General features: G+C 35.6%; 1 protein-coding gene and 2 long non-coding RNA genes across 7 annotated transcripts; all 3 read right to left on the reverse strand.

Annotated features, from left to right (window-relative positions):
* Nucleotides 1-516: 516 nt before the first annotated feature.
* Nucleotides 517-1011, reverse strand: LOC145047117 (uncharacterized protein At5g01610-like). The gene has a single exon (XM_078995357.1). The coding sequence runs from the start codon at nt 1009-1011 to the stop codon at nt 517-519; it is 495 nt and encodes a 164-aa protein (XP_078851483.1).
* Nucleotides 1012-2532: 1521 nt separating this feature from the next.
* On the reverse strand, nt 2533-3172 carry LOC144998834 (uncharacterized). The gene is made up of 3 exons (XR_013660449.1): nt 3034-3172; nt 2831-2929; nt 2533-2720 (listed from the first exon to the last, which is right to left on the reverse strand). It is a non-coding gene; the product is annotated as an uncharacterized LOC144998834 (long non-coding RNA).
* Nucleotides 3173-3447: 275 nt separating this feature from the next.
* LOC145048758 (uncharacterized) lies at nt 3448-10273 on the reverse strand. Of its 5 annotated transcripts, XR_013683039.1 has the most exons (9): nt 9520-10273; nt 9302-9356; nt 8995-9056; nt 8806-8835; nt 8291-8713; nt 8107-8190; nt 5913-5972; nt 3747-3961; nt 3448-3665 (listed from the first exon to the last, which is right to left on the reverse strand). It is a non-coding gene; the product is annotated as an uncharacterized LOC145048758 (long non-coding RNA). The 5 variants fall into 5 exon arrangements; XR_013683040.1 differs by lacking the exon at nt 5913-5972; XR_013683037.1 differs by lacking the exons at nt 3448-3665; nt 3747-3961; nt 5913-5972 and adding an exon at nt 7477-7733 and having other exon boundaries at nt 9520-10272.
* Between the last annotated feature and the right edge of the window lie 6158 nt (nt 10274-16431).

Raw genomic sequence — 16431 nt, forward strand, 5'->3', positions numbered from 1 at the left:
TTTTAAATTTTTTTATATACTATAAATAATAACGGATATTTAACATTAAAAAGAAAATAAAAGAAATAAAAATGATAAAGAAAACTGTTAGTAAAAAAAGGGTAAAAAAAAAACTGAAATAAAAATTGTTATTTAACAAAAAGTAATAAGGTGAAATAAAAGAGAAAAAAAAAATGGACATTTAAAATAAAAAATATTAAGGAAAACTGAAAAAAAAAATGAAAAGAAACACTATTTTAGTAAATATTTTTGAAAATACACTAAAATAGTAAATACTTTTTCCAATCACTTTATTATTGTGAAAGCTCCTGATAACATTATTTAAATTGTTAAATTCATAACCAATTCATACAACATAATTTGTAATCTGCTTGTAACGAACTATTAGCTAACCTAACAATTAATAATTAGGTAGACAACCGAAAGCCCTAAACTATCGAGAAAACGATGCTAGCTATAATTTTTCCTGAAGGTGGAAAACAAGTTTATTATAATCAACAAAACCTGTTGATTAATTCAGAAGGACAAAACCGAAACCATATCCATATTCTCTTCCGTAATCTCATCAATTCGAATATCGTTGCAATCGAACCCACAACCACACTGTGGGGACTCGATGAATCCACTGATGTCAAATGACGCAGACAATAGCCCCACGGAGAGAGACAACTCATCGCCGTCGCGGGTGACCTCCACGATGTTCACCCAGAAAAACACAACTTTTACGCTGATACCTTTCAAGTCGGTGATCTTGTCTTTGCTGATTTTTCCGCTGATGGTGGACTTGTATTTGAGATCGTAGCCTTCGACTGAGTAAGAGCATGTCTCACTCAGGTACGCCTCAAATTCTCCAGTGTCCTCGTTGAGAGTGTAGCCTGTGACTCCCAGTGGAAGCAGACCCGCCGGGAAATCGTATTGTTCGAGGGCTTCGTAAGCTGTGAGTGGGGCGGCGGAGTAGAGAAGTGGAAGAGATAGGAGGAGGAAAGAGAGCAGGGCCACCGGAGACGTCATCTTGGGAATGCGGAAAGTCAAAGTGTCTGACTGGTACTGGTAGAGCCGATAGCCCGATACTATTGAGACGTGGATGAGGGGAATTTTATATGCCCCACGTTCCTACCTACCACTTCTATTTCTTGTAACTCTTAAAAATGTATTCTTCTTTAACAAAATTAAAATTACATTGATTAAGTTTAGATAAATTTATAAATACCAAAAGATTTATAGCCAACAATGTAAAAAAAAAAAAATCTACAATTGGGTTCGTGGTTTGTATTTTTTTTTCTTTTTGTTTTGATCCGTATGGATCTAAAATTGTAAAATTTGTTTTTTTTTTTAGCATGTTAGATTTGGAAATAATTTTTTTATGATATTTTAACTCACTCCACTAGCCTCTAAGGGTCATGGTATATTAGTTATTTTGCATCTTATCTCTCTCCTCTATTTTATTACACTCACTAGATTATAACTTGTCTGTTACATACATAATAATTTAAAATAACATAGACATTCTATGAAACATAGTTTTAATCATAAACACTTTTTAAGGTTCAAAACTCACAAAAACACACTAGAGTTTCGACTTCAGGACAAAGGAAGATGGAGACTAACTAAACATGACCAAATGAGGCTATCATACGATTTAAATAGGGTACAACCCTAAAAATTAGGGTTTCACTCATGCTCATGTACACCATGCGTACTCCACGTACGCCATGCGTAAGTGGTTAAGACCCGCGATCCAGAATTGCACTAGTACACCCAACGTACTCCAACTTTACTGAAGTTGGCAATTCTGCCCCCTAGGGACCAATTCTTCAAAACATTGGCACACCAAGGGTGTAAACTAGAAATACTTGAATCGAGTGTTACAATATCATGTAAGATTCACATTTGATTATATAATGTGATATTCACATGTGATTGTAGCTTTTAAGATTCAAATGTGAAATTCACAAGAAAAATAAATAAATAAATAAATAATAATAATAATAATAATAATAATAATAATAATAATAATAATAATAATAATAATAATAATAATAATAACGAATAACACTTACACAAAATGCATGTGTGCATATAGACGTAATTCATATGTGATTAACTTGTGATTTACATGTGAATTACATCTAATTCATATGTGATTCACTTGTGATTTACATGTCATTCATATGTGAATTACATGTGAATCACATGTAATTCATATGTAATTCACTTGTGATTTACATGTGAATCACATTTAATTCATATGTGGTTCATATGTGAATTACATGTGAAACACATGTAATTAATATGTGATTCACTTGTGATTTATATGTGAACTACATATGATTCATATGATAATTATATGTAATTTATATGAGCATTACATGTGAATCAAGTAATTTATATGTGATTTACATGTGAATCATATGTATTTAAAATTGAAGTTGTATGCTTCTTTCAGAATTTAGATTCAAATAAATAATACCTAGTAATGGTTGAAAGTTTATTGTTATCTTCTTTCATAATTACTTATAACTATTACACCATGATTCAAACAAATACCATAAATTAAGAAAATTCCAATATGGACCAACAATTATGACTAACTTGATGGAAGAGTTGTTGGATGAGATCCAAGTGGCAGTCCTTGATATTCTTCAAGAGTCTTGTTCTTGCACTTTTATAGATGAGTTCTCACACGTATACTGTTATATATACATATTCAAAACGAAACCCTAGTTGGGACAAACAATATTTACTAGAATCAAGGCTTGGGGTATAAATTTAAAAGAGATAGATAGATAGAGATAGAGAGAGAGGGAGAGAGAACTGTAAACAACTATACATGATATTACTCGCGAAAATAGCTTTGTTGTCCTTTTTTTTTTGTTATTTCGCAAAGATTCAATAGATCACGAACAACCATAACAAGAAACTTGTTCTCCTATCAAGCAAAAAAAAAAAAAAAAACATCAGCAGAATGTAAGAATTTAGTATTGTTGTAAATGAGAAATATATTGAACACCAATTAGGCATTTAGGTGAATACATGGTCTTCCATCATGGAACCTGAGATGATCCTCTGGCCCAACATAGTGTATTCAAGTTGTTCCAAGTCAATCCTCACCATTCATCTGTTTACTCAGTTTCTTTAGCAACTGGTGACACATGAATAAAGAAATATAAATAAAAACACCATGTCATTGTAATTTTAAAGTTATCTGTAAAAATAATTGTATAAAAGAAAACAAATTGAGAAGACTAAAAGCAAACTAGTCACACGTTTTCTTCATGTAATAAGTCAAAAGCTGCTCACTTTAGTCTCTTGGCGTGTTGTGGGAGTGAATTCTATTTTGTACAACATCTATTAGGACAAGGACAACAATTTAATAATTATATAATTTTTCTAAATTTCCATCTGAAAGAATGGAAAATTACAAATTGTGATTGTAATGGACTGGTATTTGGAAGTGGTTGAAGAATTCACATGTTCTTATCTGTAACATCCCAAAAGTTTCAACAAATTTGAACTTTTAAAAACAACCTTTTTACTAATAAAAGTGTACTAAATTAGTATTTCCAAAACGTTATTTAAAATCAGAATCTCCCAAGATCCATTCAGCCGTAAAACCAAGGATGTGTACGGTCACACCTTCGCCTTTCCACAGTCCTCTGAAGTACCTGAAACAATAAACTGAAACTGTAAGCACAAAGCTTAGAGAGTTCCCCCAAAATACCACCACACAAACAAATAACATATACCAACAAACATCATGCACACAAAGCCTTCAACCTGACTGGAACGTCCTACCAGCCTATAGACTATATGGACCGCTCACATAACCTTCAACATGATTGAACCGCCTTATCGGGCCTTCAGCCTATCTGGACCGTTCTCTGGGTCTTCGGCCTGAATGGTACGCCCCTCTGGTATGCAGTCTATCTGGGCCGCCCTGGGTCTTTTGGCCTTCAGCACACTGCAGAACCACCTCAACCCAACACATCATCACATATCAACATATACCATATCAAAACACATATAAGCACAGTAAACCATAACAACACATCAATATAAACATTATTGGGTTTGTTGACTGACAACACAAAGCAGTACATTCTCAACCCACCCACACCACGATGACATATACACAACTAAACATATAACCAATCAACAGACAATTAGGCAGATCTAAAATTTCACTAAGAATAACACCATCCTACATACCAGGATACATATATAACAGATGATATAAGCATATTTAGTTATAAAATTCATGCATTATCTTAATACTTGATGTTGTTTTTGTCTCATTTAATGAACAAAAGGTGCTTAATTAGTTTAGAGTTTCATTTTTCAGCAACAATGACATGCTCGGGTGGAAAAGGATGCAGAACTAGCGACTGAAAGCTTGGATCTTGGATTTTGAAGAAAGAAGGATGTTGATGGACAGCTTGACCACTCGTCAGTATTTTGGCCATATCTCATGAACCGTAACTCCGATTGACGAGATTCAAAATGTTATGAAAACTAGACACAATTTCGGACGACTTTCATGTTTTGAGAAAATGCTGATTCCAAATGGACTCGACGAGTAGGCCATCAACTCGACGAGTTTTCCAGAAGTTTTGCGATTCTTGACTTTGCCTTGCCGTGCACGGGTTTTAAGTGATGGACTCGCCGAGTTGGTCACTGGACTCGCTGAGTAGCTCCTGTTTTCAGAATATATATATATATATATATATATATATATATATATATATATATATATATATATAAACGCTTCTCATTTGAACCCTAACGAGTAGGGGAAGTTTAGGACGATTTTTGGAGGCCAGAAGGGTTCTTAGAAGCTGTGGTTTTCGAGATTTCAACTTAGATATCAATTTGGAAGAAGATCAAAGGCAATAACACACTACTTTTATCTTAATCTTTTGCATAAACCATGTTTCAATCATTAGATTATGTTTTTAGTTTTTTATTTGCTGTAGATATGAGCTAAAAACTCATAACTTCTGTTTAGGATAGATGATTTTGTGATTATGGTTTGATTTTATGGTAGGATTGATTTAATATTGGTGATTTTGTTGATTTTAGCTTGTTAAAGAACCTTATGTGTGAATGATAACTATTTTTATGTTAATAGGAAGATAATTAAGTTGCATGAACATCTATTAATTGTTTACCTCATATGATTTATTTGAACACTTTATTATATGACTAGGATTAGCGAATGTGAAACTAGATTTAATAAGAAAAATAGGTAAATTCATGTGTGAGCTTGTGTGATGACCATCAACAAGAGGTTAACTAAATGACCAAATTAGTTAACCATTACAAGTCTAAATTAACCCAAATAAATAACCTAGTGAATTGAATTAAATTAGACAACTGGCTACTGTTTGAGTTAGTTTGTTCTCTAAGGATTAGTGCAACGAACGTGAATCTAATCACTTGAATCGGTAGTCAATAGAAGAATTAATCCATTGCACTATTACCATAATATCAACCATAGGATCAATTGAGTTGAACTAAACAGAAGTTCCCTTCGTTATTGAATTTAGTTGAATCTTTGCTTATCTAGTTTTTAGTTAAGTAGTCTAAGTATTAGTTGGTAAGTTTCTAGTCTTGCAAAACTAGAGAAACCCCCTTTTTATTACTTGTTTTATTTAGATAATATTAGCATTTATTTTAATTGTTTACCGTTCCCTTGTGTTCGATACCCTACTTACCTGAACTAAACTGCTAATCGATAGGTACACTGCATTTCGTGTGTTTGTCTTTGTGTTTAAGTTAGTAGGATTAAAACTAGTTGGGTTTACACACATCAACAAATATCTACAGCATACCAACATGCTATAAACCATGATAACAATCCAATGGGCTGATCTTAGTGCCTTTGACCCAAAAGTATAGTGAGAAAAACTCACCTCGCACTGCCGAATCTCCCAGAAAGAATCTCTGACTGCTGGCCCATAAGAATCCCCGCGCTATCAATCACAAGATAATCATCCATCAATAATCATATTTGACCCATACTAAGTGTCAAACTAGGGTAAAATACTGTTTTACCTTCTCTATAAATTGGCCTAAAGCCAAGTCCCAATCCAAAAATCCAAAATCCCAAAATCTCATTAATTGCCCAAGGCCCAATTTTCCAAATTAGGCCCAAACCTTATCAACTAAATTCTAAAACATTTCTAGTCCAAAAACACTTGAATTTTGATGGCCCACCAAATCCCAAAGCATCAAGGCTCACAAGAATGGCCCAAACCAAATCCCAACGATCTGAGGCCCACTCTACTGAGTACGCGGGGCATACTCAGTTGTACGCTAAGCGTACACGTTATTTGGCGTACAGACTTGTATGCCCAACGTACACATCCATGATCCAAAATCTACATTAAGCTCTTAATGCTTAAATCCATAAGTCCAAACCACATATTCGAGCCTAAGAAGTGTCTAGAACCTTAAAGTCACTGACTTGGTAGCTTTGCATGCCCCAAAAGAACCCAACTTTAAGGTATAACATTAAACTTTCACCAAATGGACACAATCTCATGCAAGGGGGATTCTAAACCCTAAAAGTGTCAACTTTATGAATCTTGAACCTAAGAAACACTAAGAGTGGCAGCTCATAGCTCCTAGAGTGGTACCAAACCACTAGATCTCATTCATGGAGCCAAGGGACCAAAACTCATATATATATATATATATATATATATACACACACACACACACACACATACTAACCGTGTACCCGCGCTAAGCGACGGGTGTGAATAGTTTGTTACGATAATTTGTTTTGTTCGGCAAACAATGATAAGTTTCAATTCAACGATTATTTTTCTTTAGGAAATATGTTATATGAAAAATAAGACATAATGAATTGACAAATGTTTCTAAGCGTTACTTTCAATTTAACGATTCATTTTTTCTGATGCATAATGTATTCTTTAATTTATTCGTCTCTTTTGTGTATGTTAGATAAGTATTTTTTAATGGAGTGTTGAAGCATAATAAAAAATACAACCTCTATGAATATTTCAACTTTAAAGAGTGTATTAAGCTTCAATGAATGTAGGTCAAATGAAAACCCTTTTTCTCTTCCGTGAATAAGTCTACAAAATAGTGTCAAATCAAAATATGTATATATATTTTTTTAAAATCGAAATCAAAATAAAATGGATCATGTTGGTAAAAAAAAATTATTATTAGTCTTGCTTTTCTTTTAGTATTTATTGAATTATTATGTTTGGTTATAAAACATCGATTAAACAATACTATTTTGAAAATGAATTTATTTTAAAAATGATAAACAGTAAAAAATTGTAATGAATTTCAATTTAATTAACAAATTCTATTTTTTTTATGAAAGTTTTTATATTTAGTGGAAACAATCCAATTATAAATAAAAATATTAAATTTCTTACCTCTGTTAATTTGCATAATAAAAGTTGTGCGTTTATAATCAGGTAAATGCAGTAATAACAATTACTCTAAATTCTCTATACATATACTTTATGCACTTTATGCTTGAAAACAAATAAAATTCTATAACTTGCTATACAAAACTATGAATTCCATCAAAGTAACTATCAGTAAAGATGATGAATTGATACACATACATGTGTAAGATCATGTCTGATAGGAAGAAACTGGTTAAAGAGTGAAAATATGCACATATATCTCCTATCTTGAGTAATTGGCAGTTTGGTCAATCTGATTTTGGTGAACTTAACCTTGTTAAGCTGCAATTATTAGAGATATGCAGTTTTGTGATGCATTTATCAGCTCCAAGCTGGAATTATTGAATAAAATAAAGAAAGTATGTGCTTAATAGACAATAAGGAAAAACTCTTGCTGTAATCGGAAAAAAGTTACTTGAATTGCATATAATAACATTTAACTTATATTTTTTTTCTTATTAGGACATTAGACTTTGACTTAAACTTTGTAGCTTTCCTTCTGTCATCAAAATTACTTTCACAAGAGATATTTAAAAATTAAATTTGGAGTTATAACTTATAAGGGACAATTCCCCTTGCAATATTCATTTTTCAGTAACATCAAAAATATCTTCGATTGTCATCAGAAAGAAATATTAAAATTTGCATATTATACCTGACTTTGTTCATTTAAAATGTAGCGTTCTTAATATCCTTGGCATGCTAGCCAAATCATGAGGTATTAAAAGTCTTCTTAAATCTGTACGATTAAATTATAAAATATTAGTCGTATGTATGTAAAAATATAGACAATTGATCACAAAGAAACAAACTTAGAGATGAAGGAAGTGTACTGGTACCTTTGGATGGTAAGTTGGCAGAAACTTCGGCAAGTTTGACATTATCACTAATGGATTCTTGCACACACCCAACACACACATACTCAACAACATACACATACACACACAAAGCACATATACAACAACACATACTGGCACATACATGCACGCACAAAATAAAAAGAGAATATGATGATTCTCGTATATTTTCTTTCAAAAGCAATAAAATTGTGCAAGTATTTTTTTTTTTTTTTTTTTTTTTTTTGAAAAATCTCTAGTTAAATGTATGATATCTCCCAACTAACATGAAAATAATATAAGGATTTACCGTACCAATGACCTGAAGAAGTATGTGGAATAGCCTTCTGTAGTTGCTAAATATATGTTGGTTATTTGAGATACATGTAGCACTAATAAAAGTAAGTTGTATTTATTGCATTTAACCTATATTAAATGCAAGAAATAACAATTTAATTTCATTTGTTTGAAAGAAATAGCAACTTAATTTCATTTGCTAGAAAGAAATAGCAACTTACAGTCATTTCATTCTATTATGACACAGTCACCTGCCATATAAACACAATCACATGATTTTCCACTTCAACATATGATTCAGAAAAAAAAAACAAACAAAAACAATAAATTAGACCATAAATCAACACAAAAGGGTTTTAATGCCAAAAAAAAGATTTAGTAGTTTAGAAAGAAAAAAAAATAGAACATACCTAGTTAACATAAAATCAAAGTTTCCAAATCAGATCTTGGTTCTTCCATCTGTGAGTTAACTCTAGGGTTTGTTGTTGTAGAAAAAAAAAAAAAAAACATTTTCATCACATTGAATCAAGGGGTTTTCTCAAAAGTCATAAAGAACAAACCCATTTGAAACTATATCATTTAAATGAAAAAAATAGATTCATTAATTCAATAATTCGATAGGGAATCATAGAGAATCAACAGTCCAATAAGCCAATATATCTAAAATTTTAATGGGATTCTATCAAATATAAAGACTCGTCACTCAAAAGCACAAACCTTTCAAGTACAGCAAGATCAACTACATATATAGGAGACCGGTTTTGGCAAGAGACTGCAAAAATCAACAAAAGAGTAAATCGGATTCGTCAGACACAGACAATTACAAGCCATGGGAACTTAACTGATCACTTGAAACACAATACTTTCTAAGAAAAAAGGTACTATTTACCTTTAAAATACAAATATTTAATAAATATGGCCTCAAATATCATTACCTTTCTTAAATAAGTCCTAAGTTTGCTGTCATCGTTGGATTGAAGGAGCAAAACATCGACATTTTTAGATGGCTTCATCTCCGTCGATCTGTTACCAAGAAATTGTGTGCGTATGATGGTTCTATACTAAGAGTGGTGGGTGTCTAGGGTTTTCAGAGAGAGAGAGAGAGAAGAAGCACTTGAGAAGGTTACGACCTTCGTATACATATTGCAAGCGGTAAGTGGAGCAATCATTGGAAATGCTATTAAAGGTTAGAGCTTTGAAATAGAGACCAATGTCAAATGATGAGAGAACATGGTAGAGAGATGGAGGAAGGTTCTGAAAGATTGTGGAAACTACACCAAATCCCTAAAGGTTAAACAATAACGTCTTGTTACCTTATTTTGATTTCAGGTAAAGAAATACAAAGTGAAGCTTTATGAACGATATATTTAGAGTAGAAGATGTTGTTAGGGTTTCTGGCAGATGCTCGATGGTGGTACGGTGGTTTTAAGACAGAGACCGAGAGGAAGAGTGGTAGATGTGTGAAGATGACATTAGGGTTTCTGGTGTGGTGCTCGGGCTTTGCGATTTTGCAACAGGTTACATTTGAGCAGGTGTAGTGATTTTGAGAAGAGAAACACAGGGAGAGAGAACCATTGGCAGCAACGATTCTCTATTTGTTGGAATTGTTTCTTGTGGTGGTGGTGACGTTTTTTTCTTTATAAACAAAAGAGAAACAACGGAACAAGGACTCAAATCCCTTATTTCAAGGAACATACTGGGTTCATTTTGACCGATTCATATTAGTTAGGTAGAGATTTTTAAGGGATAAAAGTGGGACCATCTATTCAACTTTTGATTAAATAAGATTCAATGCATAAATCCATTGTACACCTTGCATTTGATCTTGTACCTCTTAAAATTCAGCAAAACATGCTAAATGCTTATTAAGGTATAAAGATATATCTAAGCCATTAATGAACAAGTTCATAGCTTTTTACCTCAAGCAAGATGGAAATGAAGCAGATAATCAAGATCAACAAGCTCTTCCTTGATCCCCTACCTTGCACCAAGCTTCTACTTCTTGAATATGGACCATAACACACCAAAATGAACATAGTGAGCTCAAAACACAAAGGAGAGGATTAGGGTTTTGTGCATGAGGCTATAAGGATAGTGGAGGCTGAGAAATGAGGGTTTATGAGCCATAAAGATGATTATATAGTGTCCAACCCCGAAATTAGGGTTTTCATTAAAACCCTTCGTACGCACAGCGTACGAGGCCTCGCATTTTTCGTTCAACCCTTTGCAGTACGCTAAGCGTACACCAGATGAGACCTCGCATAATGACTTTTACTCTATTACGCCCCGCGTACTAGGGTTTTTCAACCCTAATTTCTTCTGGAGTCCATAACTTCTTCATTTTAAGCCCGATCTCGAAGATCCTTATATCCACAAAGAGGTAACGAGAAGCTCTACACTTTAATCATCTCATGATCTCCTTAAAACTTCCCGAATAAAAATCCAATTTCTATCAAAGACGAGCTGACACTTTACCAAAATACCCCTTGGATCTAAAACACAAATGGAACACCCATATCATCCAAATTATGTCACCCACACCCAAATGGGAATGATTCGGGATAGGGTGTTACAGGTCTCCCCCACTTAAATTAGTTTTCATCCTTGAAATCAATCATTACCATCACCGACATGCCAGAAAACCTGAGCAACACAACCACAACCCCGAGCATACCACAACCTTTCTAAGGTAACCGAAACCAACCCTAGCTGTGACAATCGTCAATCTTGAGTCAAGTCAAGTCATCAAGTCAAGCCGGTCAACTCTATTAAACCTTGTGTATTAGGGTTTGTGTTATGTTCATACTGTATAACTTGCTATATTAATGGGAAAACATCACTTGAGAAAAGTCTTGTGTTAAAAATTTCCTAAGCCCTAGTACTAATCAATGAACTAAACTGATGAAAACCATGTTGCACACTCATTAAGAGTGCGTGGGATCCTTAATCATGACTTAACGGGGCTCAAGAGACTCGCATTACGGAACCTGTGACATCCCCAAAATCTCGGCCCGAAAAGACCGATTTCATTTATGCTTTTTAAAATAATTTTCAGAGTAAATCCTTTTAATTTTAAAAGAGATGCGGAATTTGTTCCCAAAAACAAAACATGATAAAATAGATATTTATCAAAACATTTCATAAAGAAATATGATTTCATTTCATAATCAAAAGTCGGGATGTCATGTTCCGATACAGATCATAAAGCATAAACGATAGCATTACAAGTCTTTCAACAAATATATACATATACAGACTTGTAAACAAAACAACTTGATGTTCGCCCATCTTAAGCTCTTGCGCCACTTCCTGTAAAATAAATCAACTGAGTGGGTCAGGCTTGGGAGCCTGGTGAGCATATAGGGTTTTCAACCCACAATAAATAATTAAATTAATTATTATCAACCAACAATAACCCAGTTACCCATTCCCGTTATTCTCACTTTATATCCCTAAATAACTAACACAAGGGACCTAGTCTAAGAATATTTCATCGGGGCGACTACACATGCTTCGGGGGTTCCTCAGCAATATAAGTCAAATAAGGCAACCATGGGGGGGATGGAATACAACGAATGAACACCCAAGTTCATTAACACCTACAGGTTATGAGCCTGCTAGCGTTCCACTGGACTATCTAGAAAAGTCCGTGGTCGTCATCTAAATTCCGCTAGATGACTGGATCAAAACAACATCGAGGCCTCTCATCTGTTTATTACACACCAACTATCTACCCATATTTTACCCAACATATTAGTAGATAAAATATACATTTTTATACGTAGTTTCAAAACCTGTATAGCATGCTCAATCAAAACATTTTTCACATAACAGATGAGGCATACACACATAACACGTATTTCATAGAGAATACTTCAGATCTATAAGATAGAAGAGAGTGAATATACACTCACACGTATAACAACCAAATATATACACATAACACGTATTTTATAGGAAATACTTCATAATATTGTGTTGGAATGAAAGTAACTACACACTCACTTGATCAGAAGATGATCGGGCCGCACTACGGCTTGCAGAAGAGGTGTTTCTCCGTAGATCTGGAAGATCTTCACAAAACCGGGCTCCTCGCGGGCAACGTTTCGGCTCGGGAATAATGCTCTTCGGGATTCTCGGGGCTTCGGATCTTGCTTCGGGGCTCGAGAATATTACCGGGGCTTTGGGGTATAAACGGCACGCAAAACGAGGCAAAACTTAGAGAGAAAGAAGAGTTTGAACAAGAGAAAATGGCTGAATTCGAGTTCTATTTATAGGCTGCTGGGTCTGGGATTACGCGGGGCGTACTCAAATTACGCGGGGCGTACTCGGGTTACGCGGGGCGTACTTTGACGTCACTGCGTGCGTCGACTGGTGGCACTCGAGTATTGGTCAGACAAGTTGCATCCGACTGAGTACGCGGGGCGTACTCAAATTACGCGGGGCGTAATTGACTTGTCAAACTTCTAAATTGCGTAACTTTCGCATACGAGCTCCGTTTTCGACGTTCTTTATATCCACGCGAAGGTCAGACCGTACTCTACAACTTTCATTTAGACTCCGTCGGCTAATTTTGACTTTTATTTTTATTATTTATTTTTAGAAGGCCGGGACAGAAAAACTTCGTTATAAATTCATAACTTCTTCGTCTGACGTCCGTTCTCGCCTAACTTTTCATTGCTTCGCTACTAACAACAAGATCTTCGATTCTCATTTAGATTGTTTCAGCTAAAAACCGCTCGATCTCAAATCGAGTATTCGGGCTGTATACTGCTAAGTCGAAACTTCAGAAAATCATAACTTCCTCATACGAAGTCAGATTTGGGCGTTCCTTTTATGCATGCTCTCGGTTTAACGAAATCTACGACTTTCGTTTAGATCGCTAAGGCTAAATATCGCTCTATCTTAAATTCATATTTTACGTCACTCGGCGTCGTGCCGGTTTTGTCTCGAAACTTCGACAGGTCATAACTTCTTCGTTATAACTCGGATTTTGGCATTCCTTATATCTCCGAAATCCTTGTTTCGACCACTACAACTTTATGCAAAGATATCGGACGTATCTCACACTTTAATTTTGACGCTTATTTCATTCTTAATTCATTAAATTATAAAAATCAAGAAAATAAACACATAAATCACATAATTCACAAATAATACATTCTTATTATTTCAAGTTGAGTTACAAAGGTTAAGCTAGACTATTACATTGCTAAAAATGGCAAGCCCAGAAACACAGGCGTTACAATTCTCTCCACCTTAGAATGATTCCGTCCCCGGAATCACACATCAACAAACAAATGCGGATAGCGACTCCTCATGTCACTCTCCGTCTCCCAGGTGAGGTTTGGCCCATTCGTGTGTTTCCATCGGACAAGCACTAACTCCACCATCTTACGTCGCAATTTCTTAGTCTTTCGGTCAACAATTGCCTCTGGTTCTTCAATCAACCTTTTGTTCTCATCGATTCTCAACTCCGAAAGTGGAATCATGTCGGGAACTTCCCCCGTGAACTTTCGTAAATAACACACATGAAAAGTGTTATGAATTCCACTCAGTTCTTCTGGTAGTTCGAGCTTGTAAGCTTGGTTCCCAATCCTCTGAAGAACTTTAAACGGTCCAATAAACCTTGGACTTAATTTTCCCCTTTTTCCAAATCTTATAAGTCCCTTCCACGGCGAGACTTTAAGCAAAACCGAATCTCCAACTTCAAAAGTCATCGGTCTTCGCTTTTTGTCAACATAACTCTTTTGACGATCCTGAGCTGCTAACATTCTCTCCCTAATTATTTTCAACTTTTCAGCAGTTTGATGGACTATCTCCGACCCCATAAACTGCTTTTCCCCAGCCTCAAGCCAACAAGACGGCGTACGACACTTCTGCCATACAAGGCTTGATAAGGTGCCATCTTTATGCTCGAGTGAAAACTATTATTATAGGAAAATTCTACCAAAGGTAAATGTTCATCCCAATTACCTAGGAATTCCAAGGTACATGCTCTTAACATATCTTCAAGTGTTTGTATCGTCCGTTCGCTCTGACCATCAGTCTGCGGATGGTAAGCTGTACTTAAACACAACTTGGTACCCAATTCCTCTTGTAGACTTTTCCAAAATCGTGAGGTGAAACGGCTATCACGATCCGACACAATTGTTAATGGAACACCGTGAAGCCTCACAATTTCCTTTACGTAAGAATTCGCAAGCTTTTCCATAGACCATTTCTCCTTGGCTGCTATGAAATGCGCACTCTTAGTGAATCGATCAACGACCACCCAAATCATGTCGTGACCATTCTTTGTTCTGGGCAGTTTAGTGACAAAATCCATGGCAATGTCTTCCCACTTACCCATAGGCACAGGTAAAGGTTCTAAACTCCCGTACGGTTTCTGATGTTGTGTCTTGACTCTCGCACAAGTCACACACTCGGCCACATACTTTGCAACATCAAGCTTCATCGTCGGCCACCAGTAGTAGGGTTTCAGGTCCCTATACATTTTAGTGCTACCGGGATGAATCGAATACATGGTCTTGTGAGCTTCTTCCATCAGAAGATCTCTAATTCCTCCTGACTTAGGTACCCAAATACGATCTTGGAATACCTTCAGTCCATGACCGTTTGTACCAAACACCAACGTTTTACCCAAACGTTCCTCCTTTCGGTCATTTTTCTCAGAAGCTTCCTCTTGAGCTTTCTTTATACTTTCCACAATGGTCGAGACAACTTCAATTCTCAACGCTCTTGGCCTTTTCCTTTCAAGATTGACTTTCCGACTGAGAGCATCAGCAACAATATTAGCCTTACCGGGGTGGTAAAGTATCTCGCAGTCGTAGTCCTTGAGTAATTCCAGCCAGCGTCGTTGCCTCATATTCAATTCCTTCTGATTAAAGAGATATTGGAGACTCTTATGATCAGTGAAAAGTTTGCACTTAGTGCCATAGAGGTAATGCCTCCATATCTTCAGAGCGAAAACTACCGCTGCCAACTCCAAATCATGAGTCGGGTAGTTCTTTTCATGCTCTTTCAGTTGTCGAGACGCATATGCTATCACCTTTTCTCTTTGGGTTAAAACACAACCCAATCCAACCCCAGACGCATCGCTATAAACAGCGAAGTCTTCAACTCCTTCGGGTAGAGAAAGTATCGGTGCCTCGCATAGTTTCTTCTTTAGCTTCTCGAATGCTTCTTTATGCTTTTCACCCCAAGCATAAGCAGCTCCTTTGTGGGTCAAAGCTGTCAATGGAGTAGAAATCGAAGAAAAGCCTTGGATAAACCTTCGGTAATATCCGGCTAATCCTAAAAAGCTTCGAATCTCCGTGGGACTTTTCGGTTGTTCCCACTTCATTACAGCTTCAATCTTTGCTGGATCAACCATTATCCCTTCCTGGTTGACCACGTGACCCAAGAATTGGACTTCACGAATCCAAAAATCACATTTGGAGAACTTAGCATATAGCTTCTCCTTCTTCAAAACTTCTAACACTTCTCGCAAGTGTCTGCCATGCTCCTCCTGGCTTTTTGAGTAAATCAGAATGTCGTCGATGAACACTATCACGGATTTATCAAGGAACGGATTACAAACTCTATTCATTAAATCCATGAATGCTGCCGGAGCATTGGTTAGTCCAAACGACATAACCAAGAACTCGTAGTGTCCATATCTAGTTCTGAACGCAGTCTTCTCTATATCCTGCTCTCTTACTTTCAGCTGATGATATCCTGACCTAAGATCGATCTTCGAGAAATAGCTCGAACCTTGCAATTGATCAAATAGGTCATCAATCCTTGGCAACGGATATCTATTCTTTATTGTTGCCTTGTTCAGCTCTCTGTAATCAATGCACATT

The sequence above is a fragment of the Lactuca saligna genome, chromosome 5 (genome assembly GCF_052625555.1).
Source record: "Lactuca saligna cultivar CGN05327 chromosome 5, ASM5262555v1, whole genome shotgun sequence".
In the NCBI taxonomy this organism is placed as follows: Eukaryota; Viridiplantae; Streptophyta; class Magnoliopsida; order Asterales; family Asteraceae; genus Lactuca; species Lactuca saligna.

What these genes read in the sequence shown, in the direction of transcription:
- LOC145047117 (XM_078995357.1), bottom strand. Translation starts at nt 1,011, where the DNA reads ATGACGTCTCCGGTGGCCCTGCTCTCTTTCCTCCTCCTATCTCTTCCA.